This window comes from Varanus komodoensis, unplaced genomic scaffold, assembly GCF_004798865.1.
Source record: "Varanus komodoensis strain SLA01 unplaced genomic scaffold, ASM479886v1 scaffold112, whole genome shotgun sequence".
Taxonomy (NCBI): domain Eukaryota; kingdom Metazoa; phylum Chordata; class Lepidosauria; order Squamata; family Varanidae; genus Varanus; species Varanus komodoensis.
The window spans coordinates 73,613-100,761 of NW_025335322.1; the positions used below are offsets into that span (position 1 = coordinate 73,613).

The following is a 27,149-nucleotide window of genomic DNA, read 5'->3' on the forward strand; positions in this document are numbered from 1 at the left end:
AGCCTTGACTATACGCACTTTTGTTGGCAGGGTGATGTCTCTGCTTTTTAGTATGCTGTCTAGATTTGCCATAGCTTTCCTCCCCAGGAGCGAGCGTCTTTTAATTTCTTGGCTGCAGTCCCCATCTGCGGTGATCTTGGAGCCCAGGAAAATAAAATCTGTCACTACCTCCATTTCTTCCCCATCTATTTGCCAGCAAGTAAGAGGACCGGATGCCATGATCTTAGTTTTCTTAATGTTGAGTTTCAAGCCAACTTTTGCGCTCTCCTCCTTCACAGTGTAAGTGAGTGTAAAGTATTGCATTTTTGGATCAAAACATCCCAATGATGGGCTGAGGGGATCTGAGCTAGCCGTGACCAATCAAGAATCCCAAGGGGTCTTGGGATTGTGGTGGATGTGTGAAAAAAGGCAACACTTGATCTTAGGCATAATAGAAAATAGAAAATTTTATTTTATACTGTTAATTTATATTATTTTAATTGAAGTTATTTATGTTGTGAGCCGTCCCGAGGCTTCGGCGAATGGGGCGGCATAGAAATTCTCTAAATAAATAAATAAAATAGACGTGCCAGACTTGCACTCGCCTTGCACCAATCTTAGATGCAACAGCAGTTGTGAATATTGTGTAGTGTGCAGGTCGCCTTTCCCGCAAAAGGACATTATTGAGTTGCGAAAAGCGCAGAGAAGGGCAACTAAAATATCAAGAGGGTGGAGCGATTCTCCCATGAGGAGAGGCTACAACTGGAGCTTCATTGCTTAGGAAAATGGCAAGGAAGGGAAAGCGACCGAGGTGTTTAAAATATGCACAGTGTAGAAAAAGGAGAGCGAGAGTTAGAGGAGAGAGAAGGAAGTACTTCACACAATGCGAGGTTAAACTATGGCATTCGGCCACCGATTTGGATGGCTTTAAAAGGAAATTGGACAAATTCATGGATGAGGCAGCTGTCCGTGGCTACTGGCCTTGCTGGCTATGGGCCCGCTCCTTCCATGGGGGGCCATTCCTGCCAACCCCGGTTGCTGAGGGTCTTGGGCAAGAGGAGGTGCGCAGCTGGTTTGCCGTTGTTTGTACAGACTGCTGGACTGGATGGACTTTTGGTCTGATCCAGCGTGGCGTTTCTTATGTTCTCCCAACAGGGCTGAATACCAGGCTGGGAAGGTCTTTCACTATCTGGCCGAAGCTTGCGCTTGCATCCCTGCTCTGCTCGTCACGTTGAGCCAGGCATCCGGACTTATTAATGCAGAACAAGCCAAGCACCACTCGCTCATGCGAGGAGCTTGTTTGCTGCCCGTGTGATGCATGTAAACAAGGCAGGGCGCGGGGCGCTTGCTGTTCTGCCAAACCGGGGCTGATTTCGACACTAACAGTAAGCAGACTCATTGCACATGACCGACTTCACAAAGTTATAAGGGCAAAATGTAGCGGGGGATTGACAACACTTCCCAGAACTCTTGGAAGAAACAGCAGGATCCAAATTGAGGAGACGATGACAAGGACAACCACTACCACAATGAATCTCTCTTTGCCGGGCTGCTCTGGTCCTCACAACAGATCTCGGAGCATTCCAAGAACAAAGCAAGAGACCTTTCTCTGAGCTTGTGCACAAGCCTTGTAAAGCCACCATCCGGCCCCGGAACGGCTGTGAAATTCAAGAGCCAGTGTGGCGTAGTGGTTCAGAGCATGGGACTGGGACTCAGACGATCTGGGTTCCAGTCCCCGCTCAGCCATGGAGCCAACTGGGTGACTTTGGGCCAGTCACAGCCTCTCAGTCCAACCTACCTCCCAGGGTTGTTGTTGTGGGGATAAGATGGAGAAGAGATGATGTAAGCTGCCTTGAGCCCTTTGTAGGAAAAAGGCAGGATATAAATCGCAATATAAATAAATAAATAAATAAATAAATAAATAAAGAGGGCCTTTGAGCACGCACAAAGCACCTTCGATCCGTCGATCTGTCATTCCAGCAGGCGGCATCTTGCCATTGCTAAGCTGAGAGCTTTAGAAAGGGCCGTCTGTTGCTAGCATCTCTCCTCGCGAAAATGAAGCCCGTGTCAGGGAGGCCCGAGGAGTCAGCCGGGAAAGAGTCACCAGGCACTGCCACTTCTTCGTCTTTATTATTATAGTCAGTGGGCCCAAGGAGTGCTTTTTTCCCCTGGAAGTTGGGGGAGATCCCAGCCTGGCTATGATTTGGTGATGGCTGTGGGCCAGACTCATAGGAATGTTGGCTCCCCGTGGAAAAGAGCGCTTGGCGCTCTTGCTCTCCTGCAGATCGCCCCTTGAATGTCTGTTTTATTTTCCTTCACCTTCCCTTCTTGGCCCCGTGGGAACCTCTGCATGCTGGAGGTGAGGTCACAACACAGCAAGGAAGGAAGGCACATGGCTGCGAGAAGAATAGGCTCTGAAAGGGAGAGGTGTGTATATCCGCGCACATCCTTTCCGATGAGGAGACAGGCTTTTTCCCCTGCAGCTGGCTACTTCTGGCTTTCGGCCACCCTCAAAATTGTACTTTTCATGAAAGGGTTGCAAAGAAATTATCATGCACAGTGCCCGTCTTTGCGGCATCCCAGAATCCCTACTAGTTCAGTGTCTTCGTTGCTAAACAAAAGATTACAAAAACAATGCAAACTTTCAGCAAGATGTTACACAACGCAGGTTGACTTAGGGGAGAGATGTGAGGCAGTTTTTTGGAAGTTGTGGTGACTTCATTGACAATAATCCTGATGTCCACCCCCAACCTGTTTTGGTAACATCTTCCGCAATGCAGAGACCTGAAGATCTCAACGGCTTGCAGATTTTTGGAGATCTTTCTACCGGCCTAATAGAGGTATTGTGCTAAGAAGAATTTTAGAAGCCCGGCTCCTGTGTGAGACACACATTCGCACCCCTTTATGAAAAGTTATGATTTTGGGATAGAGAAAGGCCAGAAGCATTAGGATAACTAATGCAGAATCTGAAGTTGCGCATCCAGCCAGCACAACTGCCCGTGCTTTTCATTTTTGCCATGACATCGTCGGTGGTTAGATTAGACTTAATTAAATGGCATAGCATTGGTATAGATCAAATGATACCTTGTGGAAGTCCAGCCTGCGTTGCCAAAGCCTGGGGAATATGGCTTTGAGAAACCTTTCCTTTGTCTTGCCGTCTCCAACCCCTCCCTCCACTTCATATCCCAAGCCTGGAATTGTGTCTACTTAGCTTTCGAATACAGGAACTTGGATGGCAAATTTGGGTCAGTGGCTCAGCCAGGGATAGGAGCTGAGCCGAGCCGGGCCTGCCACCTCCTGCTGAAGTTCCAAAATTCTCCTCTTTCCATCCCATGATCCTCCCAGAGACTGGTGAGACAAAGCCAGTCACGAGGACGGCGAGATCTTGCAAGGAACGGGCCGAGAGCATTTCTCTCATTCTGTCCTTCCCCACCCCAGCCATCTCCGCCTTTCTAATTCCAGCTGTGCTTCGAACACATCTTTTCCCCCTCCCACCCCTTCTGTAATTGCTTCCAGATGTGACGGCCACGAAAGCATGAGATCAGCACCGGGGTCTCTTCCAAGGGCACGAGACTTGGAAGGACGGCCAGCGGGTGGGTAGGGGGGAAGCCGGGGGCATGCCAGGTTTGCATCTTCTTGGTCAACAGTTCACCTCCCTGGATCAGCGTTCCTGAGCCTACATCCCTGCTCTTAGGATTCCCCCCAACCTCACCACAGCTTAGCACACGAAGCCAAGGAGAGATGGGTACTCCAGCTGTGAAGCCACATTTGCTTCCCCTGTTAGTATCCGTGGATTATCCATGACTCAGTTGAATGGAGGAGGAGGAGGAGGAGGAGGTCGTGGTTATACCTACGTCACATCTGTGGAGACAGGATACGAGGGTGGTGTGTCATGAATCCATCTCCGATTATCGGACTTTTATATAGGACTCCGTGTGTGTGTGTGTGTGTGCAAGCGCAACAGCTGTCATTTGTTTTAACCCTTTTTCTTTTCCGGCAGCTTCGTAATCCCAACCTTCCTTTGGTGGATGCTTCTCAGCCATCATATTGCATTTCTAAAAACCTCAAGATCACAAAAACCCTTCAGATTGCTCAATTATGCCGAGAAGCATGCTTTCATCATACATGGATACTGATTACTTCTCCCACATACGCAGTTGAACGTACCCTGCACAAGAAATGAGCGTAGAACCTTTCGTCTCTATCCAAGCTTTCTTTCGAAGGATATTGCTTCATCTGAAGCAAAGTGTCACCAAACGGACCCTGCACTGGCAGCTATGAAGCTATGCAGCTCAGCTGTAGAATGTGTGGGAAGTTGGAGCGCAGTACCCCTGGCCGTACGCAGAGTGCATCAAGCCAACTGAATGGCTCCCTCAGCAAATCCCCGCTCCACCAAGCAAATCCCAGAATTGCGATGTTGCTTTGCAAGGCACAAAATACCAGGAAACGGATTCAAAATAAGCATTACACAATAAGGTGAGGCAGGTGAGCCATTTTCAAAAGGGACTGCCCAGTCTTTCCAGAACAAAAAGCGTGCTAAAATTATCTGCAACAGCCTTCCCTAGCTGGTGACTAGACCACCAGTCCAGCACAAGGGGAAAGTGCCAGGCTGGCAAAAGCAGCCAACCTGTTTTGCGTTTCAATAGCACCAGGAAGGGGAGCAGGAAGTGTGACATTTCCTGCTCCCCCCGAAACTTTGTCGCCTCCAAAGCCTCTTGGGAGCTTTCTCTAGGCTGTGCCAAGGATGACTTTCTGCAGCCCATTTTGGCAGGGAAACGGTGAACCAACCAGTTTATGTATTGTTCATTCTTACGAGTCAACATCCGCACCGCATTTCATCAAAGCGATCCAGATGGCATTAAGTTCCACCACACGGAATCAAGAATCAAGACCTCATGAAATCAAGTGTCATCAGAATGGAGAAATGTACCAACATCTGGCCAGCTGCCTCTTCTCCACCCGTGACACACACAGCTGAGCCTTCAAAGCAATACCGAGGCGCTTGTTCTGGCATGGTATAGTCCCTTCACAGGTTTGTACCACCTCAGAATTCACCCTTGCCGTGTCGAAGCTCCCAGGTTCAGTCTTTTGCAAATCCCCGGAAGTGACAGAAGAACAAACCAGAGGGTCCTAGAGCAAAGCACTCGAGCTTTCCCGGGAAGCAAAAACGATGAAATGTCGCAATTTGGGCACATGATGAGAAAGCAAGACTTGCCGGGGAAGACAGTCATGCTAAAGGGGAAGGCCCATTGTAAGATGGATTTTAATTCCGTAACGGAAGCCCCAGCTTTGTAAAGACAAGAGCAGAGCAGGGCCGTTGTCATTTGTCAAGACTGGACATTTTAGAGGGTGCTCATTCACTCGCAGAGTCGAGATGACTTCACAGCACTTAACATTTCTTAAACAGACAAAATTGCAGGTTGTGGAGACACAAGACAAACAGTGTCGACACATGACTGTATTACCTCATCCTTAGAAAGGCTGAGAATGCTGGGAGTTGTATTCCAACACAGCTGCAGCAGGAGGAGAGCTCCAAATCCTTAGGGTGTGATCTTACATGCACACCAATGTAGGAATAAATCTTACCGAATTGACTGGGGCTTGCTACAGAGCAGACAGGATTATTGTGTAGGATCGCCCTGGGATCATGTCCAGACAGCTATCAGAAAAGCATTCCAAGGTTGGAGCTAAGGCTCCAAATTTGGATCACCCTCTCTTGGCCTTTAATTAATTAATTAGTACATTTCTATGCCACCCCCTATTCCAAGTGGAGTCCGCCAGGACGAGCAAGATCAAGCAAGATGAAACTGACGCCAATATTTTGGAGGGTGAAAGAAGCACAAAGCCAATCTTTGCCCCATCTCTTTCCTGGATACCCATAATCCTGAGTATGGAGGGCCACTCACAGACCTACTAGCTCATGCCGCTAATGGATATATTGAATTTCTATACCATCATTTTCAACTATTTGGGCCAATGAAAAAGGAGCAGGGAGCCAACCATCCAAAAATGTATCCCAATCCTTCAGTGTATATATTTATTCTTTCCCCAAAAGAAAAAAAACACAATTTAATACAAAATACTACTAAAAGGGGGGAATTCCAGCATTTATTATTATTATTTTTAATTCTCTGGTGCTTCTTGTTAATAACAAAATAGTTATGAACAACTTGTGTGGGGACAAAAAATAAATCTTTTACAACTCCCAGCATTTTGAATCCATTTCCACCCAGAAATGGTTTTTTTATTGCTAAACATTAAAAGTAATAACAGAATTTAACAGCCTACAGGGCCCTGGCAACATATGCATATTTCCCTCCCGAGGAATGGGTGTTTATTATTAATAGCAAAATAATAATAACAACAACAATAATAATCAAGTGGAACAATAAACAATATTAAAACCCACCCACAAACACAAATGTATCGTTAAACACAGTTTAATTCCGTTTGGAGACCATTTGAAAAAACACAACCGAGAGCCCTTTCCCAGTTAAAAATGGTCTGAACAGGAGAGAGTTTAGACACCCCATTCCCGTCCCGCAGGAAATTGGGTTTCTCTTCCCACCCCTGTTCTATTTTCCCCACCCTATTAATGCACTATTTTTAACTTTTTGTTTTTTTAAAAAGGCATTTCTATAGAATAATTAAAATTACATAGTCCAACAAAACAAAACAAAATTAAAAATTTTCCCTAAGAAAGAAGGATAAGGCAGTTTGAGGCAATTCTCTTGGTGCAATGTTCATTTTCTTCCGCTTCCCCCCCCCCCCCAAATTTTGCAAACCGCTGTTTATTTTCTTGTAGGATCCGGGATGGATTGGAAGCGACAATTGTAAACTTTATGGTAGTATGGTCAGATGTCAGAGTAAACACTTTTGCAACCCATGCTGCCAAAATCTGGCTGCGGCTGACAGCCATCACGGTGTTCCACGTTCTGCTTACAGCAGCCGTTCCTAACCCGATGCCTTCCGGGCGTGTTGGCGACGCATCTGCAAAGCACCGGGTTGGGGCGAGCTGTCCTACCACGACGTCTCGCTCAGGGCCACACAAGCACCCCCCTCCCTTCTCAGACATGCCCCCTTTTCCGTAAGCATACAAGATTGCCATGTCCCATTACACCGACATGGTGGGGGGCGTCTCTTTTCCCCCACCACCCTCAAGGCCAGCTCTGGCCTTTTGGGATGCTTCTGCATCCCAGATCTCAGCTGGCATCCCCATCAGCTGCCCTCCCTACCAGGTCGTCAACGTAAGCCATCCTATGGATCAGCCATGGCTCCTCCTGCCTATTCAAGCCATGCCCAACGGAATGATAAGAGATCCCTTTGGAATGCTGCAATTCCTTTCCGGCTGCAGGCTGCGATTCCTCTCCAGCCCCCCTCCCACCCCAAGAATGCTGGAGTTGCCCCTTTTTCGTCTACACGGCTCCAAAATCTGCAAGTGGCCCTCAGGGGTGACTTCGCCTGCACCTTTCCAGGCCACACCCTGAAGAGTTTAAAGATCCTGCTTTCACCCTCTAAGCCCCTGAGGAGCATCTATCTTTGTGCCAGCCAGTAATCTCCACAGATCCTTGGAAAAAACAGGATGGCGGCGAGGACAAAGGGAAAAGACGATTATTTAGGCAGAACGAGAGACCTTGTGACCAATATTCTGGACAGGGTTTTCGCCATGAGAACTTCACCTTGATCCAACCAAGGTCTGAAGGGGGGAAATAAGAGGATGTTTGAAGTACTGGCTTCCTCCCCCCACCACCCCCCCACCCCGCTCTGCAAACTGCCAGCTCAAGGTGACGTTTCCTCTCCTCTGAGGCGAGGCCCAGAGATGCTCCGTCGTGGGAAGGGTGCGACGAGGGGCTGATGGCGCCACACTCAGCACGGCGAGAAGTCCTCTTTTGCCTCCTCAAGTTATGTTAGTGAACGTGCTCAGCACAGAGACCGCCAAGACATCGTGTGGGAGAGCTGGGGCGTGAGGAGAGGAGGGGGAGAAGCACGGAGGTAGAAGAGAGGGAGGAACGGTGGGGAAAGGACCAGGTGAAGAGTGAAGGAGGAGGGAGAGGAGGAGGAGGAGGAGGTGAATGCACAAGAAGCGGAGAGGATGCTCGAGTTGGAAGCGGTGGAGGAGCACGGCGAGCGGCGGGCGAGCGGCAGAAGAAGGCGCCTGTGGGGAGGCAGGTAAGGGAGCGGAACATGTGGCAGGTGAGCGGGGAGGAGGGAGCGGATGAAAAGCACGAACACGGGGAAGGGAGTTTGAGAACCGCGCACGGGGGGGGGGGGAGATGGTGGCCACCGGTGGGAGACAGGAGGAAACCTGCGCTCCCGTGCCCGCGGAAGAGGCTCGCCCTGTCAGACCTTATCCAGCAGAGAACGGTGGCAGTACAGCAACCGTTTGGGGGTGCCGTAGCGCTTGAAGACGAATATGGCAATTCCCACAGCCAAGACGATAAGCAAAAGCAGGACGGGCAGAACCACAGCGACCGCGTTCACCTCCCCTTCGGGTGCATTGTCCACCTCAATTATGATAACTTCTTCTCCTTCGCGCCGGTCGTCGGAACTGCATCCCATCCAGTCCCGGAGCACCGACTTGGGGTATCCCGGCTCCACCTTCAGTTTCTCATTGTTGAACTTCCAGTACCGATCCCCCTTGTAAAAATAAGTGAATGCTGCATGCGTGGGGCAGAGGAAACAAAGCAGGCAAGAAGGAAAACGAGAGCAAAACCTGATTAGACACTGATAGGATCTGAAACAAAAAAGCCGTTTCTGTCCAAGGCATTTCAGGAGGGAATTATGAAATTCTGAAAGTCATTTTAAAATGTGCAGTGTGTGGGATTTGTCAGGAAAGAAAATCAGTGTTCAGTTCCAAGTGGAGAATCTTGTATATTACATTTCCACTGCAAAAGCCAATTTGGAATTCAAATATCCTGGCTTAAACCTTGGAATCCAGATTTCATTTTTGGATTCCCATTTTCAGTCTGAACTAAGAACTTTCATTTCAAGTGCTCTTTTTGTATCTGGATACCAAGCCTCAATTCCTAATATAAACGATAAAACCAAAATGTGATTTCATATGGGATATTTCAGGCCAGAGGGTGGGAATATATTTCACATTGTGCATTTTCAGTGTGTTGAATCCAGGCATACTTAAGAATATAAGCATCAAAATCAATGCGATTTTGACTGTGAAGTGCCTTGCATATACCCTATTTTAATTCTGCGATATACTTTTGCAAGAGCAGCCTGTTTTCTCAGTAGAAAAATACGCCGACTCTTTAATGAAATTTCAGAATTTACAGCTTTTACGGGAATGTCAGCGATTCAAGGGCAACAAAATTGATCAGGGGGCTGCAGCAGCTACAGTAACCGGGACTGTTCAGCTTAGAAAAAAGGGTGAGGAAGGGGAGGCGTGATAGAGGTGTTTAAAATAATGCATGGTGTGAAGAGGGGAGACCCTTTTCTGCCCTCCCGTAACACTTGAACCCAGGGTCACTGCGTGAAGCCAATACGTGGGAGGTTTAGGACGGAGAAAGAAAAGGAAGGCCTTCTTCACACAGAACATAGACTATGGAATTCTCCGCCACAGAAGGTGGTGGTGGCCACCCATCTGGATGGCTTGAAAAGGGGGCTGGGCAGCCTCATGCGGGGGGAGGCTATCCGTGGCTATTGGGCTTGCTGGCCATGGACTACCTCCTTCTCCGGAGGTGGCCTCCCTGCATGCACCAGTTGCTGGGGAGCTGGGCAGGAGGAGGTCTTGCCCCCATCCTAGACAGACCCTGTGGGCAGCTGGTGGGTCACTGTTTGTACAGAGTGCTTGAGCAGATGGGACCTTGGGGTCTGATCCAGCCAGGCACCTCTTAAGTTGTGTCCTTAAGTGAGGAAGACCCAAACTAAGTCCCAAAGGGTGGGGGGAATCGTATAAGCAAAACACAACTCATGCATTAACCGGTTGTTACCGGTCATCATCACTGGATCCTTTTACAAAAGTTCGCTTACTCAAGTCAACAGTAGTTCATGATTGACCTCTCAAGTTGGCGGAGGAGAGAATTAGCAACAGACCCATCTTTATGACGGTCACCACATAGATGGAGAGGAGCAACCATGCAAGATCCTGCCCATCTCCACTTCTTCTGCTCACCAAGACACATGGGCTATGGGACTCTCTCTCTCTCTCAGCCTAACCTACCATGATGCAGGTGAGGAGTAAAGCTAGGTTGTGGGGGAACCATAAATGCCACACTGAGATCCTCAGAGGAAGGCCAAGAGAAAAATAAGTATATGGCATGTCCCAAAGCCCAGCATATTTGATACTCCTTATGGGGCATCCATCACGGGGGGAAACTGAGGCAGTGGCCCCCAACCGTCAGGGAACAAGCCTAATGCGTTGTCTCTCATGTAATCGAAACACAACTCATGCATTGTAACCGATTGTTACTGGTTATCTAGATGGCTCATTTTGATTTCTCTTTCTTGACCGCTCAAACATGTGATGGACTATCGGCATCTGGTTGCTCCAGGTGGAGAGACCACTCGACGGCACCTGTCTTGCCTTTCTGCTGAAAGGGGCTCTTTTTATCCCTCCTCCCTCCCTGAGGACACCATGACTCCCTGGATCTCCCCTTCCTCCTTACCCTCGTCACTACCCATAAATGCCCCCCGGGGCGATTCGGGGATTCCTTCCCAGACGTTGATGTTCTTGGGGTAGTCGGCCTCAACGGATCGAGTTGCTTCATTGAAACGGTAGTATCTAAGCCACAAAAACAGAACGTTGTGATAAATTACAGAGGAGGAAGAGAAATACAAGACATTAAACTGGGCCCATTTAGTAGCAATGCCTCACCGAAGAATAGATCAAAGTGACCAAATTCAAAGCAAGCAATGCATTCATTAATTCCTGGGATTTATGATCCCAAGATGGGTTGCGGGTCACTCACCGAAATGGCTTTTAGGAAAAGTTAAGTCTATTCCTTGAGAAAGGTCTGTCAGGGATATTAATTAAGACACTGACAGCTGTGAAAGCCAATGGGATGCAGTGGTTGGAGTGTCGGTCTGCAAAGACCCAGGTTCAAGTCCTTACTCTGTCATGAAGTTTACTGGGTGACTTTCAGCTTAACCTACCTCACAGGGTTTTCATCAGAAAAAAACAAACCAGGAACTACGGAAGCTATCTTGAACTCCTTGCAAGAGGAAATATGGCAGAATATAAATGGAATAATAAACAAACTCCTAACCTTCACGTTCTGGTTCTGAGCTTCTCAGAACCTCTGGCTAGCTCAGGATTCCCCAGCCTCATAGGGATGGACTTAATGACTGGAAGGATGGGAGTTGTAATCCAGCCCATCTGCAATGCACAGGGCCGAGGAAGCCTGAGCAAGGCGTGGCTAGAGAGACAAGGCAGGTGATTGGTCTCTTCCAGCAAAGAAGATCGTGAGAATTCCCAAGTAAAACATTTGCAGTGCAATCCTAAACTAATTTATGCCGAAGAAAATTCCCACTGACTTATGTCTAGGGAAGTATTCTTAGGACCGTAGGCCTAGCAACTCAGAGCAAACGGGCAACAATTGCCAGACCTCTGGATCGAGCAAAGTGCCAGAATTCTATCTGGAATTCTGTCCAAAAGGGGGAGAAGCAGGATTCTGGGATTGGGGACAGAGTTCAGTCTTAACAATATCAGCTGAGTTTATCTTTTAAAATCAAAGTCAAGCTTCTATCCCTCAAGGCTGTAAGGAAGAGCTGGATAATGGGTAGATGATGATGATGATGATGATGATGATGATGATGATAACATTTCTATGCCGCCCCTTGCTGAAGCCTCGGGGTGGCTTACAACACAATAAGATACATTGAAATACAATAGAACATAATAAATTACCACTAAATACTAAATGATGCCTGGTGATCTCAGAACTCAGAGCTCAGCACTGGGCCGGTTTGGCACAGGCAGCCAGTCTTGCTCGTTTTTTGGCAGGGTGGGCAGCAACCCTCAAATAACCCAAGAACAGCCCATGGATTATGCATGGGTTGTTCCCCCCCAAACAAGCCATGCTCGAACGACACAGCAAGTTGTGTCGGCAAAAGTAATCAGGGAAATCCAACGGATGTGTGTTGTTAACCTTGCCGCGTCAGACCACTTTCTGTTTACACACAACTAAAGCTGCTCTAGCCTAGAGCAGGGCATGGCACGGAAAGCTTTCCAAGAATTATAAATTGGAACCAAAAATGATCGCGTGACCTGCTCCCCTTCCCCAGTAAACATCTCACAATTCAATTAACGTACTACTGACTCCCCCAAAATAGCAGCGTAGACCCTCCCTCCCCATAGCAGTTCCACCTTCCCCACCCCCTAGCTCCAGAGTCTTGAAACTCAAACCCAGGGCCAAATCCAGTTTGCCTAGGATCCCAGCCTGGCCCTTGGGCATTCCCTGGAAGATCACCCCACGCTTCCCCTGGCTCTGCCTCCTTTCTGCTGTTCCCCCATTTATTCAGTTGCTTTCCAGAGCTTGGATTTTTCCCCCCAATTTTTAAAGTTGAACGGCTCAACTCAGGCTTAGTTAGCAGCAATATGACCCTAGAGCTAAAATAGGCTGTCATCTGGAGGAAGGTGGCCTGCCCACCCACCCTGGTGGGTGTCCTTTGCAAGTTTCTCCAACAGAGATGCAGGCTGAAAGAGACCCAACAGCCCAAGAAACAACTTTAGTAACTCACTTATTTCCCCGGAAGAAGTAGGTTTTCCCACTTGGCATCCAGAAAAGAGCAGCATCGATCCGGTCAGTGGGAAGTCCTCTGCCCATTTCCTTGATGTGCTTGGGGTACCCAGGATCCAGGGTGGCTTCATTGAAGACCCAGTGCTTGTCCCCTGTAGGAAGATGAGCAACCTGATTTCCCCAGATGTGCCGGCAGTCCGAAGCACGGCAAGATGGAGGACCAACCTACACTTCCCGCCAGCTGATGCAGGCCAGACATACCCACGCAGCACCCTTCAGACATTTCGGACCACAGTTCCCCTAATATCTGAACACGGATCGTGCTGGCTGGAGCAGATGGTAGTCCAAAACCTCAGGGGTGAGGACAACACATTCTGGGAAGCTGAGGCAGGCGACTCTTGCTTCCCCTCCTATCTCCTGCCTCCACCCAACAAAATAAAACAGGAAAAGTAGTAGGGACAGCGTCCTGAGTTCCAGCTTTCATTTGCCTTCCTTGCGCTCTGAAGCCTTTGTAAACCTGGACGAACAACAGAAATACCTAACATTGCTCCAACTTGGGTTGCTATGGTAAAGCTCATGCCAAACCACAAATTCAGCTTTGCCTCACTGTAAATTTCTCTCGGAGCCAAGCTGACTGGCCGAGTGATTATCTGCAGTAATTGATGAGTCACAGAACTTAAATTATCATGCTTCTACAGTATGCATAATTAGAAGAATATCTGAGGGGAAAATTATAAAAGTAGCCGAGCAGTATATTAGCGCTCCATGCAGGGGGCTGTTGACATCTGAGGCCAAAGTGCTCACAATCAGCCACTAACCTTTAAAGAAGACGAATTTTCCATCTTTCCTCTCATAGGCTGTGTTGATCGTTGCAGGGAGACCAACCCAGAACTGGCCAATGGGGAGGGGGTACCCATCCATCACACGGTTATTCCGGACACGCCAAAACCATTTGTCCTGGAAAGACACACATTTTTAAAAGGCGTCCAGAAGGACTCGGGGTTGTCCCCAAATTGCTTTCTTTGCAGAATAAAGCACAGTAAATCAGCTGCAGAATACCACCTTTCCCATTTCTTGTTTTTAACGTAATACATACACCCATCTACAACTGTTGAAAAGTTGAGCCTCGAAGCTGTGAACCCAATTTGGGCCACATGGGTTTTCCCAGATGGCTCCACTCCTCTTCCCCTAACTGCTGATCACTGGAAGCAAACTCAGAAGCACCTAGAGGCCTCTTAAGTCAGAACTTGTAGAAGATGTTTCGATCATCGAGAGAACAGAACAGAAAAGAACACAGACTCAAAGAAGCATAACGGGTGATATGCAACAAGCGATTCACAAAACTCGTCTAGTTTCTGCACACTGCGGGATCCAGACTTCTGACAGCCTAATTTGGCTGGCCTTGTTGGTTAGTGCTAAGTACACGCATTTGAAGCAATACATATGAAACGCAGCCCAGGTAATAGGCATATTGTTACATGATGCTATGGTATTAATATTGTGAAAGAATTATTATGAATGAAGTTACTGCTACTGTTACAGAAAAGACAGACAGTTCTGAAGCAGGCCAACCCACTCCTAAGATAGTCCTGAAGCAGGCCAACCCGCCCCCGCGGCTAAAAGCTCCGATGATCTGGCGCCCCACCAGCTGACCTTGAATACAAACATCTCGCCTCTGAGCACCGCAATGGTGTCGAATCTGCCGTCACAGATGTTGGGGCCATAGGTTGGGTTCTTCGGTGGCCGGCCTGGGACACGGGGCTTCACAGTTGTTCGAGGGATGGGTGGAGGTTTACTGGGGTGGCCAGTTTGGGACCCTAGAGACGAGGGTTAGAAGTGTCTTAATCCCTTGGGGAGCTGGGGAGCAGGCGCAAGATTGGTGCTCCAACACGTGACTGAAGGCCGGTGTGCCGGATAGGGGAGCAAAACGTCTGGCCTGGGGCCAGGTCCACTCCCCCGAGGTTCCTCAGACACCCCCCTCGCCCCTCCACCAGTTGCTCCGCTGCACCCCGCTTCTGTGCAGTTTGTTTCACAGGCGACAGTGTTGGAATTCCCCTGCTATGCCTTCCTCACTTTAAGCTTCGTACTTTGTTACTTTAAGGCCAGCATTTTTGGCCTCTCTCTCCTTTTGGCTTCCTCCTGCCCACTGCTGGAAAACAGGCCCCATGGGCGCGCCTTCCTTTGATTGCCCGAAGTAGATCTGGTGGTTCCCCATTGCACAGAAAAGTCCCGTTCTACTAGAATCATAGTAGAGTTGGAAGGGGTCTCGGAGGTCATTTAGCCTGACCCACTGCGCAGTGGAAGACTCCAGTGAAAACATCCTTGATGGATGGCCAGCTACCTCCTGAATGCCTCCCATGGGGGGCAGCCCACCAGCTCCTTAGGGGATTAGATCCATTGCTGCACTGCTCTAACAGGAAGTTCTTCCTGATGTCCAGCCAGAATCTGACTTCCTGTAACTTCAATCCACTATTCTGTGTCCCACACTCTGGGATGATCAAGAATTGATCCTGGCCCTCCAAAACTCATCTCGGTCTTCTCTTCTCATTCCGGGTTCCTTCCATCTCTCCTTGTGGGCCTTTGCTTCCAGCCTCCTGACCATCTCTGCTGCCCTCCTCTGGACCTTCCCGTTTGCCTGCCTCTTGGGAAGCCCAGAGCGGGACCCCATGGCACAAGAAGGGGCCTAACTGCCTATCAAAAAGGGTATTGGCTGAAGGGATCAAAGGTCACGGTGGGGCTAGAAGGGTCATACCATACAGTTGCTGTATGCCACGCCGGTCATCTTCGGGCAGCTCAAAGTTCTCTGTGTCCATCCATTGGTAGAAGGGTGCCATGATGGCAGATGGATCATTTGAATGCTCCAAACCCAGCGCATGGCCCAGCTCATGCACAGCTACCAGAAAAATATCATTTCCTGCAAGGTGGAAAGGGAGGACGCTTCAACATCCTTTGAAATTAGGCGACTAGGCGACCCAACCACCCAAGTACCAACCCATCGCAGTTCTCAAGCTAGGGAATGCGCAACGGCGCAAGGGATGCGGAAGGACATTTTCTCTCTGGCGGAGACACCAAAGCTAGGAGCAAGAAGTCATCTGAGCACGGAATATGGAGTCACTCGTTCCAATCCAGCAGCACCAAATAAGGAACAGAGCATGGGCTTTTGCATGCAAGGAGGACCTTCCCCAACCTTCCCATAGCTGTTATTGTATCAGGAAGCTGTGAGGAACTGGAAAACGCACGTCATATGTGGCTGATCTCAAGTCCATGAGCTGAAGAGGTGGGCATTACCCACCAGTTCCTTCTGCTTTTTCTCCTCCTCCTCTGGGGTTGCCGCCAGTGAGTCATTCCCTCGGATGCTCTGAGCAGTCCGATGTGCTCCCTTTTACAGGCACCCTCGTGCTTCCCAGCATGCATCTGGCCCCATCCCGCCGGTTCCCTCCGCTCCTGCTCACCGCTAAGGTCGTCGTTGCGGGACGTCCAGGGCTCCGCCGCATCGAAGTGCGTGTCTCCGCCGATGTGTGGTCCGGGGAAGTAGGCGTGGGCCAGGAACCCTCCCTCGCCATCGAAGGGGGTGCTGTCGCCATGGAAACCCTCCGCGAAGAAGATCATGATGTCGGCCTGTGGCTCGTGGCCCTCGCGGATGGAGGAGTAGGGCACTTCGCGGAAGCGCAGCGGCGTCACCGACTGCCACACGCTGAAGGCACGCCGGATCGCGCTGAAGGTGGCATGTTCGCCCACCTTGGGCGTGTAGTTCTGGATACTACGGTGGAAGCGAGAGTTGAAGCTCCAGGGTCTCCTCCCAGCCAGGGCTGTCCCTGCATTTCTCAGCCATACTCTTGCAGCCTCTGTTGCTTCCCTTTAGAGCCCATAGCTGCCCCGATAAACCCTAACCTGTCCCTCCTAGCATCCATTAATCCCACTGCAATTCCATTCCAAACTCTCCCCCCTGTCTCAGCCACGAATCCCACGCGACAGCTTTTCTGCCTAGGAGAACTTTACCTAAAGAAAAGGCATCAAAGGACTTTAATTTCACCTTCCCTTTCTTTGGCTAGAGTGGGAGATCCAAGAAATCCCTCCAGAAACCAGTCAAACTGGCTTTTGGAGTACCAAGTCTCCGATTGCTTTGTTTTTCAAGTAACTAGTCCTCGGAGTTGTGCAGGGAATGTGTCATGAGACTGGTGATCGAAGCAACGAGGGAAGGGCACGACGGAAGAAGAACTGCATTCCCTACAGTCCCCAGTTCAATCCCCTAAGCCCTCTATCTTCTCCCTACCTTTTAAAACAGACATAATAAAACTTCCCTGAATTGCATCCTTTGGATGATACAAGCAAAGCGCATTATTTAAGAGAATGACATTTCCACTTCCTTCTGCAGGCAGGTCAGCAGTTCCCACCCACCCTCATCTTGTGGATCAACTCCCTTCCCACAATCCAAAGTTCATTTTCTCTCCTTTTCCCCAAATTAGGCCCACCCCTCCCTGCAGCTCCCAGCCCAGCCCCTCTCCCAAACCTCACCAAAAGCTAAGGTCGTAGTGTGTCCACTTCAGCCCCTGGATGGCATAACGCCTGCGCCGCACGTTAGCCTTGATTTCGGCTCCAAATTTGTCTGGGACGCCACAGCGGGGCCTCTTCATAGCCCTAGAAGAAGGAAGAAGGGTTTACCTGCAGAATCATCTCTTCTCGCATTATACTTGCCCAGACCCAAGAACACTGTTAAGCAGTCCATTCCCTTGCCAACAGATGAAGGGTCTTTTTGGTCGTGGCACCCAATTTGTGGAATGGCTTGCCAGAGGGGCTTCCGGGCACAAGGTGAAGACCTCCCTATTTCCCCAGCTTTAGGCATTCCCTCTGCTGCTTTAAGTCTGTTCCTGCATTTTAAATCTTTGCACTGCTGGAAAGCTTTAGTTTGGCCTTTTGTCCATATTTTATACTGTTGTTTTAAACTTTTGTGGTATATCTTGTGTTATGGTTTTCAGCTACAGAAATGTAGTACATAAATAAATAAGGTTCTGGCTGCCCCTGAGGATGGAGTTCCAAGCCCAGAAAAAGCTCTGCTCTTGACTAATACCTGCATTAGTCAAAAGTTAAGCCAGCACACCTGCTTGGAGGGAGTTCTTGCTCATTACAGTTAACCTGGTCAGGAGTGGTTTACAAGATTTCTCAAGCTCTCAGTCTGTCTGGGAGCCTGGCCAACATTTGCTGCCAGAATCGTTCTTCGTGGTCTCTGTTTCTTGAGACTATGGACAAAGAAAGCCGACCAGCTGGACCCCAGAAATCCCCACAATGTTGAGATGCAGGAAGTACTTCTGAGAGGATGGGATGGATCTGAGCTTTTTGGCTGCAAGCGCTATCCATACTCTCTTTTTATGCCACATGGTATCCTAGGATGAGCAACCAAAGCTAAAGCTGACCCAACTCCAACACAAGCTGAAGTTGCCGACTTAGGCAACCCATTCTGGGCGCTACCAAGAGTGGTAAAGCGGAGGCAGACCACAGACAAACAAGGATCTTGTGCGACACCCTTCCTCTTCAACAGGGCTTGCATAAGAGAGCTTCTGGGACAGAGTAGTTAATTCCGGGTTAATTCCTACCATAGGATACCATCTGGGTTTTCTACCTCAGGAGTCCATTGAAGTTTATCCATTGTCCTTCTGCCATAAGCCCCTTGTTTCCACACTCTCCTAGCATGAATCCTAAGCATATTTCACTTTCTCTGTTCTTTCCAGTTCTGGCTTGTAAGCATCCTTTCACTTCTTGTAATGCACCACTAATAGGAATGGTGCAAGAAATAAATTTGCGAGCAAACGACGACTTGAGGGTCTTTAAACACATTCACGCTCCTGCACCTATTCACACAACCACAGAGCAGGTCGATATTCGAGGTGGGAAATTTTGATCAAAAGGACGGAAGATCCTAAAAGAGGGATTTGCTCTTGGGATCGCCGCCTGTCCTTAAGAAGAGAAAGGGTCTGGGCTAGACCAAGTTCAGATAAAGATTTTTCACAAACAGATTAGCTTAGATTAGCTGTCCTGAACATCTAAGCCTAAGGAAGGGATTGGCATAATTGAAAATTCTGCAACCAGAATTCATCTTCATGAAGGAGGGATTCTTGCTCGGTTTGATTAACTTGCCAAGGCCTGGCTTTCATCCAGTGGTCCGTCAGGCTTGTACAGGTTAAGGAATACTGTTTTACTTCCAGCCGGCTAGCTCAATGCCAAAAGTAGCCTTGTCCAGTCATTTTCTCTGCGACGATCCTCACTGCCTGGCCCAGGGGAAGAGCTGAAGTCGTCCCTTCCCAAGACCTATTTTAAAACCAGCCTCCTTCCTCGGCTCCCTTGCCAGCCTCTTGTGGTGTGGTGTTCCGCCGGCCAGGCATAACAGCAGCAGGCCCGGCCTTCCCTGCATGCAACGTAAGGGCCACCCCGGCACAGGATGTAGCTGAGCCGCACGGCCTGCCTGCCAACACTTGGAACGGGATGCAAGCGTCCGTCCACCAAGCCACAACCCCGAGCAGGCTCTTTCGCTTGGTTACATCATGGTCTTTCCAGTGGTTTCATAATGACTTGCCCTCACCAGCCGTGTCTGAAGGATTCTTGAAACATTTTCTGCAGAATTTGTGGACCGATGAAGCCTCCAAGACTTTCATCATCTCAAGACCCTTGTGCCCTGGTCTGTTGCCTGCCCTCAGGCTGTGGTTTGATTTGCATGGGAAGCCTCTTGCATGCAGAAAAACTTCTCTGTCCAGTGGTGTGTTGTCAGGGCCGGCCAGCGTCAACTAACAGCAGGCCTCGCAGTTCAGCCTCCTACCAAACTTAGGCTGCTGTCTCCCTCCCCATCCCATTTCTCACATCCAGCAAAAGGCTGCCCGTCTTGTGGCTAAAGCCACAAAGAGCAGCCATGAAGGTACAGCGAAACTGTGAGAAAATTTCCCCTTCTGCGCAACTAATGCCTGGCCACAGTAGTTTAAAAGCTTCAGTTCCCTCTGAAGCTATTGCTTTATATTCTTTCTTGCAATGCTTTTTTCCACTCTGCAAAGTCTGCAGGGCCAACCAGCTCACTGCAATCCCTCCTTCTTATGGCACACAACAGCAAGATATAAAAATAACAGTAATTTCCACATCTCGGTGTCCCTCACTGGGGGAACCAACTGCAGAATTCTTAAGACTCCTTTTTCTTTTGTGGGCGGCGGCAGCAAAACTGGCCGCCCATCGTCAACAGATTTGCAAAAAGGGAATCTCCCTGCGACAGGAAGGGACTCACTTCAAAGTCTCGGCGTCGGCCGTGCCCGTCACCTGAAGCCCGTAGAATCGCTGCATGGCCGCGATGGCAGCGGAGAGGGACTGGGGGGAACGCTGGGTGTGCGTGCGAAGGTCTCCAGGTGGAAGGTAACCATATTGCTGTAGCCAGGCCTGAGGGAGAGTTGAGAAGGGTATGAGAAACGCTGCTGCAGGAAGGACCCCCAACCCCAAAAAAGGACAACAGTGGGCTGATCCTCCCCCACTGACTGATTTATATTTCATTTATGTTTCTTGAAAGACAGCCAGTGTGGTTGTTAAGAGCAATGGACTGGGGACCGGGGAGGACAAGGTTCTAGTCCTCATTGTGCCGTGAAGCTCACTGCTTGACTTCAGGGCAGTCGCTGATTCTAAGCCTCACCTGCCTCACAGGGTTGCTGTTGTGAGGCTAACACGGTGAGGAGGAGGATTACATAAGCTACCCTGGGTCCCTTGCAAGAGGAAAAGGACAGATATATATAACGGATAAGTAAATAAATTTATATTCCATCTTTCATCTGAGAAGCCCGAGGCAGGGTACGTGATCCTCCATTTTATCATCATAGCAACCCTGGGAAGTTGTTTAGGCTGAGCGTGAGTGGCTGGCCCAAAATCACCCAGTGAGTTTCATGGCACAATGAGGACTAGAGCCCGGGTCTCCCCACTCCCAGTCCAACATTCCAACTGATATACCACACTGCACCACACTTTTTTCACTTATACGCATGGTTCTTAGGTGGTATACCCGTGTCTTTGTTGTACCCCTTCAGAATACAACTGTGGTCCATGCAATTGAGCTGCCCTCCATTTTAGAATCAAATAAAACCCTTCACACCAGAGGAGCAACTGAGTAGGAAGTACTTTTCCGTAAGTCTGACACCCTCTCCTAGCTCCCCTTCCCCACTGAAAAGACACCCAGGGGACATGGGACAAGTCTCCAGTGGCTATGCTGTCTGTGCATGATGGGAGGTATAGTCCAACACATCTACATTACTGAACCAGATTCAGTTTATCCCTATTTCAATGCACACCCTTATCTATCCTTCCCCCATCGATCGATGGTCATATCCTGCACGCTTAGGTGGAGATCGTTGGCTAATCTTTGCTTAATCTTCTTCTCAATCTTATCCTCACAACAACCCTGAGAGGTAGGTTAGGCTGGAAGTCCTAACCCAGTGGTCAGGAGGGGACCAGACCTCATATCCCGGGATCCCCTAGCCCACCCTGACATTCTACTTGGCACTGACTTGAGCCCCCAGTGGGTTTAACTCCCAATCCCCATACAATGAAGTAAGTTCCACTCTTGCTCTTGTCTCCCTTCCTTCTCTTGACTTCAACATCTATCCTTCCTCCCCAAATGTTACCCATCCTCCCCTGTCCTTCTATATACCCATTAATCCAACTTTCCCCAACCAGATGCCCACCAGAGGTTTTGGACGAGACATCCATCCCATCTGTCCTGCCTATTGGCCATGTTGGCAAGAGTGACGGGATCAGGAGCCCAAAATACCTGGAAGGTACCCAGGTGTTGGAAAACTTAAGGACTAGTGCAATATTCTGCCTGCTGAACCAGGAAACGGCCTACAATTCTCAGATGCCCCAGCCAGCTGGGAACTATAAGTCCTTTTTCCATCTCAGTGTGCATCTTTCTCGATCCATCAGCCCGTGCATTTATCTCACTAATCCCCAAACTGCCCGTTCCAGTGGAACCCACTATTTTCACTCCGCTCCTGTGTCAATTCCTGCGAGAACTCCTGTGCCCGTCTCCAATTTCCCTGCTGCTCCTGACTGGGCTCGCGGTGATTCACTCCGTCTGCAACCATTTTCCGGTCTGGTGACCCAGGCAAAGGGGGGGCGGGGGGGCAGGGGATCTCCGAGGTTGGGCAAGGTTCTTCAGAGAATCCACGGCCGAAATTGCAGTGGTTTAGTTCTGCAAAAAAGCAGCTGGGCTGGATAGCATAGTGTGAAAATGAGTAGCGGTGGAGGAAGAAAAGCTGCAGGGGGTTGTGCTTCAAGACACTCTCCATGCGTGACTCCACAGGTGATTTGAAGGAGAAGTGTAGCTCGAAGGCAGAAACCCAGGAAACAAGCAGCAATGGATTAACATTGTGGGGACAGGAAAGGGTGCAGCTTTAACTCCTTGTGATCAAGAGATTTTCAGATAAATCCACTGTGTGCGCCCGCTCCCTCGCTCTCTCTCCCGCAAACACGTAAGAATTGCATAGCCAAAAAATGCCACATAGGAGATTTTAGGCCTGTAATCCCTTCCTAGCATCAGTTAATCCAACACAGTTTTCCAATAGCATTAGAAAGGGAGCTCACAAATTCATGTAAGAAAACACCCCTATCTCTGGCCATTTGCCACACCAGTCAACAGAGCCTCCAGCCTCAGGCACAGTCTACCAATGAATTTCAGCAACAGAGAATTGCTCTGCTTGCATGTTTCCTAGAAGCATTTAGAGAGCCACAGGTGTTATTCGGCTAGGGTGACTCTAATCTAACCTAGACACACTCATCTTAATATTTTAAAGATGGTTAATAGCCCTTGGCAGTATATTTCTTGACACACCCTAGCTTTGGATTTTCACACTGCAGATGACACAACACAGCTGCATTTGCCAGTCAATTCGAGATTGTTTTAGTTGATCATTTGCCTTTTAACCAATCCATCAATTCATTAATGCACATTTTGACTCCATTTCAAAGTAAACATGCGTAGGATTCCACTCTGTTTTAACAGACAGAGCATTTCCAAAGTGTTAATGCACTTCTGAGGTACTGAAGGAACTATTCAAGAGGTCACCTAGAGTTTAATCAACCCAAACAATAATTAGAGGAAGAGACAGCCCATTCCATAATAAAACACCTCCTCTCTCTCTCTCTCTCTCTCTCTCTCTCTCTCTCTCTCTCTCTCTGCTCACATCCTCTTCACAAAAATAGCAGCCAGAGTGGGTCAGTAATTTATTTACATTTGGTGATATTTGTATTTTATCTTTGTAAGCTGTCCTGAGGCTTTTGCAAAGGACGGCATATAAATATCCTAAATAAATAAATAAATAAAAATATCCTCACAGCACTGCCCTTAACACTCCTTGCAGCACATGCTTATGCAGAATTAGCATGGATTAGTATTAAGTATGCTTAGAACTGGAGTCTAAATGCTCTCTTAACATTGGCCTCACTCCTAAGAATGGGTCAAGGAAGTGGGCACAGTGGGCGGGGCCTTTCGGGTCAAGGGGAGGAGCCTAAACTTTTATTTCCAAAAGTTGGCAGAAATGCAATGGCAAAGTAAAATCTTTCAGCCTCCGAACAAAAAGACGTTGCTTTAAAAAAACAAAACCTCCCCCAGAGCAAAAGAAGGAGCAGGAAGAAGAGTTCAGAACAGGCCAGGTGGGCATGTCAAGGAGTCTGACTAATCCTGATGCCAATTATTCCCTTCCCTTCCTATTTTTTCATCCTTCCTTGCGGTGCTCTTGCCACTTCGCCAACCTTGATATAAAAAAAGACCCCCATGCCCCCGCGTCTTTCCGCTCGCACTCTGTTTCCACCCCCCTGGCTTAGATAGAGCCGGCCCTAAAAAAAGTCATTACGTCCCATACACAAGGCCCCAAAAATATCCCGTAGAAAGAGACACAAACAACCCGCCGCCCACACAGCCTGCGTTCCTGCTCTCCTCTCATTTCATCCCAGGCCACAAGCCTTCCTAAAGTGATTTCAAGTCTCTGGGCCCTCTCCGTGTCCGAGCAGAGCAGTCTTCCAAGAGGCGTAAGACAAGGGCCCTTTTTGTCTCTTTTCCTTCCATATCCTCATTCCTGGCATTCACTTAAACCTTGTTCATTCAGTCATTCATTTTCGACTTGGTCGGCTAAGGTCACAACCCCTGTCAGAAATGGTTTGCCACCACTTCCCTCCACTGATCCTTGCTCCGCTTTTCCATGCTGGGACCCCTTCCTTCTTTCTCCTTCTCATCTTTTTTTAATTTCTGTTGTTGTTCCAATTGTAAAATTAACTGGTAACACCCACGTGAAAAGTTCCGTTTTCCTGCCGAGGTCCTTCCCTATACACCATCTCTCTCTGTGCGTACACAGCACCCTTTATTTCTTCCAGAGTTATCACAGAAATTAAATCAGAGGGTTATCCCTGCAGCTTTCTCTTTTCGCCTCTCCTCCACCACCATTCTCCTCCTCGAGGATTCCTAAACCATTTATGGTTCTTTCTTCCAAGCCATCCACCATGCAACAAGCTCCTTTGTTCCTCTCGGACATTTGGTATCGATTCAGATCTCTCCCGCTCCCCAAATAAAATACCCAGCCACCTTCCAACCCTTAGCATTCCTTCGCTTCAGCAAAAGTTTCCACAACAGCAAAATGTGAAATTCTTGGACAAGGCAAGAAAAGCACGAGGGAAGGATAAAGGAGGGAGAGGGAGAAATAGAACGACACCCCCGTTGCTCAGTGCCAAGAAAAAAGTTGGAATCACCCTTGTTTGTTTTTATTCTTCAAGGAATATTGCATAACGAAGTAGCGTGATCAGAAGGCAGACGGGGAGCCAGAGTGAACAAGAGGGAAACAGATGTGGTTGGACACTGGATGCGCAAGCTAGCGACCAGTATTAGTTTTAAGTATTTAAGGATGCCATCCTATGCATCCTTAGACTAAAAAAGCCCACCGCTGTCCCAGCCAGCCATGCTCACTGGGGCATGCTGGGAATTGTAGGCCTTTATTCTGCCTAAACCTGCAAAGGTTGTGCCTTTAGGAGATTTGGAAATGGCATGAAAGAGGGTTAACTTCCCCTTTTTTGTTTTGCTGAGTGTACACCAAAAGTAGTATGAATGGATAGGTGGATCCATAGGTAATTCAGTTGTAAGTAGAGGAGCTGTATGAATGGCAGGGGGAAAAGTTTGTAGACAGAGGAAGGGGGAGAGGGTTTAGAACAAAGGAAAGGATCCCGCTCAAAGAGGGAAGATCTTTTATGTGGAGAATGTGAGAGATCCAGGATCAAAGAATGGGTGGTAACCTTCCATGCCATGAATTATAAACAGAAAGAGAAAGTCTGTTAAAATAACAGGATGGAGGTGACAGACATGGACTCTTGTAAGCTGCTTTGAGGATGGGGTATAAACCCAAAACATGAATCCCAGTAAATAAAACCCACCAACTGAAAGAGGCGAAGGAATTGTAATGTAAGGCAGACGGACAAATAGGATTTTCATTCATGTTAGCAGAGATTAAGCTGGGATGTTTCTTCAGAAGAAAAAGGAAGAGAGAGGACAGGAAAGGGATGAAGGCCTTAAGAAGAAAGTCAGTCAACTTTGAATGGAGTTGAGCCATCCAGATGCCATGCTAACTTTTAGGGGGAAAGCAAAAGCTGCCTTTTAAAGCTGACAGGAGACAATCTAGAAAGAAAGAATGAGAATCAGAGGCATGGACGTCCCACACTGGAGCATGTAAGCTCTGGCGAGTGAGAAAATGGGGAAGGTTGGCAAAAGAGCGAATGGAACAGAAATGGCTTGGCATAGAACTCATCGGCTCCTCTCCAGCTGCAGTACACCAGCAGATCCAAGAAAAAGGGGGTGGGGAGACACAAAGGAGAGTAAAATAAAGTGCAAGAGAGGAGTAGATGGACAGACCAGATGGAGAAGAAATGTGAATAAAGGCACAGAAGCAAAGGTGCAGATAAGTTTGGCAGAAGGGAGATGCACAGAAGAAAATTCAGGATGCTGGGCTCCTGAAGGGGGTGTCTTTGGAAAAAGAAAATGATAAATGAGAAGCGAGGTGGGGGATGAGGGGAGACCATAATTAACACAAAGCAATGGATGCCAGAAAAATACAAGCATCTAGTTTAAGCAGAGGAACTTGTGTTCATATGTACAAAAAGAAGAAATGTGAAAGTCTGGACAGCGTTCAAGAAATAGGGAAACGGGATTGGCAAATGATAGCAGTAAATAAAGCAGATTAATTAAATGCTCGAAGTTAGGCGCAGGCAGGGGGCACCCCCACCCCCCACCCCACTACCTGGTCGATGCATTAGCAGTGCAATCGTATCCATGGCTACTCAGAAGTAAGTTCCACTGAGTCCAGGGGGGGCTTACTCCCGGGTTAGCGTGTGCGGGGCTGCGGCGTGAAGGCCAAACTTGGAAGCAAAGGCGTGTGCGTGCCCAGCGCGCAGCGGCGGGTAAGGCAGAAGCGCCAAGCAAGAAGGTCCGGGACACGCGGAGCGCAGCCATGGCTGCAAAAGGCAAGTGGAGACAAGACGAGCGAAGGAAGCAAACGCGGGATTGCTCAGCGGCGAGGAGAGGCAAGCCGGGGGCGCAGAAGGACGGGGCGGGGGGCTGGAGCGAGGGGCGCGGGAGCAGGGCAAGGGAGCTGTCGGGGCGAGAGAGGAAAGCCCCCGGGACGGGGCTGGATGCGCAAGGGCAGGCAAGGGAGAGCCTGGCGCAGTCCGCGCGGGCTCCTCTTTGCGGAAAGGTCCCCCGGGGCCATGGCGGCGCAGAGGGAAGGGGCTCTGGAGGAGGGGAGCCTAGAAGGGAGGAAGAGGGAAAGCCGGCCGAGGGAAGGATGCAAGGGAAGGGACGGAGCGGCAGGTCCGTGGGCGCCTGGGGAAGCCGGGGCGGGGCGCGGGGAGACGGGACCCTGGCAAGCTAAGGCGTGCGAAGGGCTGGCACCCCCAGCACCCCCACCCCACCACGGGCGGGCGGACACCCTCCCACCCACACCCCCTTTGAGGGGCTGCTGGGCACTGACCTCGGGGCTGAACGAGGAGGTGGAGAAGCCGGGGCGCAGCAGGGCGCTCAGCGCCACGACGAGGGGCAGCGGCCGAAGGAGTGCGGCCCACGGGCACATCTTGTCTCCCCCCCGAGCGGGACTCTGTGGGGCGCTCCCAGCGAGCCAGCCTTTTCTCACCCTTGTTTCTGGAGCGGCGTTTCCCCGCCTCCCTGCTTCCCTCCCTCTCTCCGTCCCTCCCTCTCTCCTTCCCTCTGGCTTGCCCTCCTTCCCCCCGGCGTCTCCCCCTCCCCGCGCCGGAGACGTGGGTCGCGACTGTGCTCTGCTTCTGGCTCGAATTAGACGCTTTTTGGGAGAAAGCCGTCCAAAAAGAAGCGGGACGTGGGGGGGGGGGGAGAGGAAGACCCTCTCCTCGCAGGCGAGCGAGGACGGACCAGCTCCGCCTTGCGCAGAGGCGAAGAGAATGGCGGGCTGCGAGAAG

The 27,149-nt window shown here is 49.4% G+C and overlaps 1 protein-coding gene across 2 annotated transcripts; it reads right to left on the reverse strand.

The window, feature by feature from the left end:
* Nucleotides 1–6,002: 6,002 nt before the first annotated feature.
* MMP14 (matrix metallopeptidase 14) lies at nucleotides 6,003–26,837 on the reverse strand. Of its 2 annotated transcripts, XM_044420912.1 has the most exons (10): nucleotides 26,690–26,837; nucleotides 19,933–20,081; nucleotides 17,187–17,309; nucleotides 16,124–16,431; nucleotides 15,424–15,585; nucleotides 14,325–14,488; nucleotides 13,490–13,628; nucleotides 12,673–12,823; nucleotides 10,599–10,714; nucleotides 6,003–8,636 (listed from the first exon to the last, which is right to left on the reverse strand). In XM_044420912.1, exons 1-10 carry the CDS (start codon nucleotides 26,786–26,788, stop codon nucleotides 8,320–8,322), a joined length of 1,728 nt encoding a protein of 575 aa, XP_044276847.1. In that variant the 5' UTR covers nucleotides 26,789–26,837; the 3' UTR covers nucleotides 6,003–8,319. The 2 variants fall into 2 exon arrangements, with proteins under 2 accessions (XP_044276847.1, XP_044276846.1); XM_044420911.1 differs by lacking the exon at nucleotides 26,690–26,837 and having other exon boundaries at nucleotides 19,933–20,260.
* Nucleotides 26,838–27,149: the final 312 nt, after the last annotated feature.

Bases quoted from the DNA above. Each gene is read 5' to 3' on its own strand.
- MMP14 (XM_044420911.1), bottom strand. From the start codon at position 20,192: ATGAAATATAAATCAGTCAGTGGGGGAGGATCAGCCCACTGTTGTCCT. The intron at 16,432-17,186 runs GTGAGGTTTGGG...CTTCCACCGTAG, and splicing joins CACTACGACCTTAGCTTTTG to TATCCAGAACTACACGCCCA. The intron at 13,629-14,324 runs GTCAGCTGGTGG...GTGTCTTTCCAG, and splicing joins GCGAGATGTTTGTATTCAAG to GACAAATGGTTTTGGCGTGT.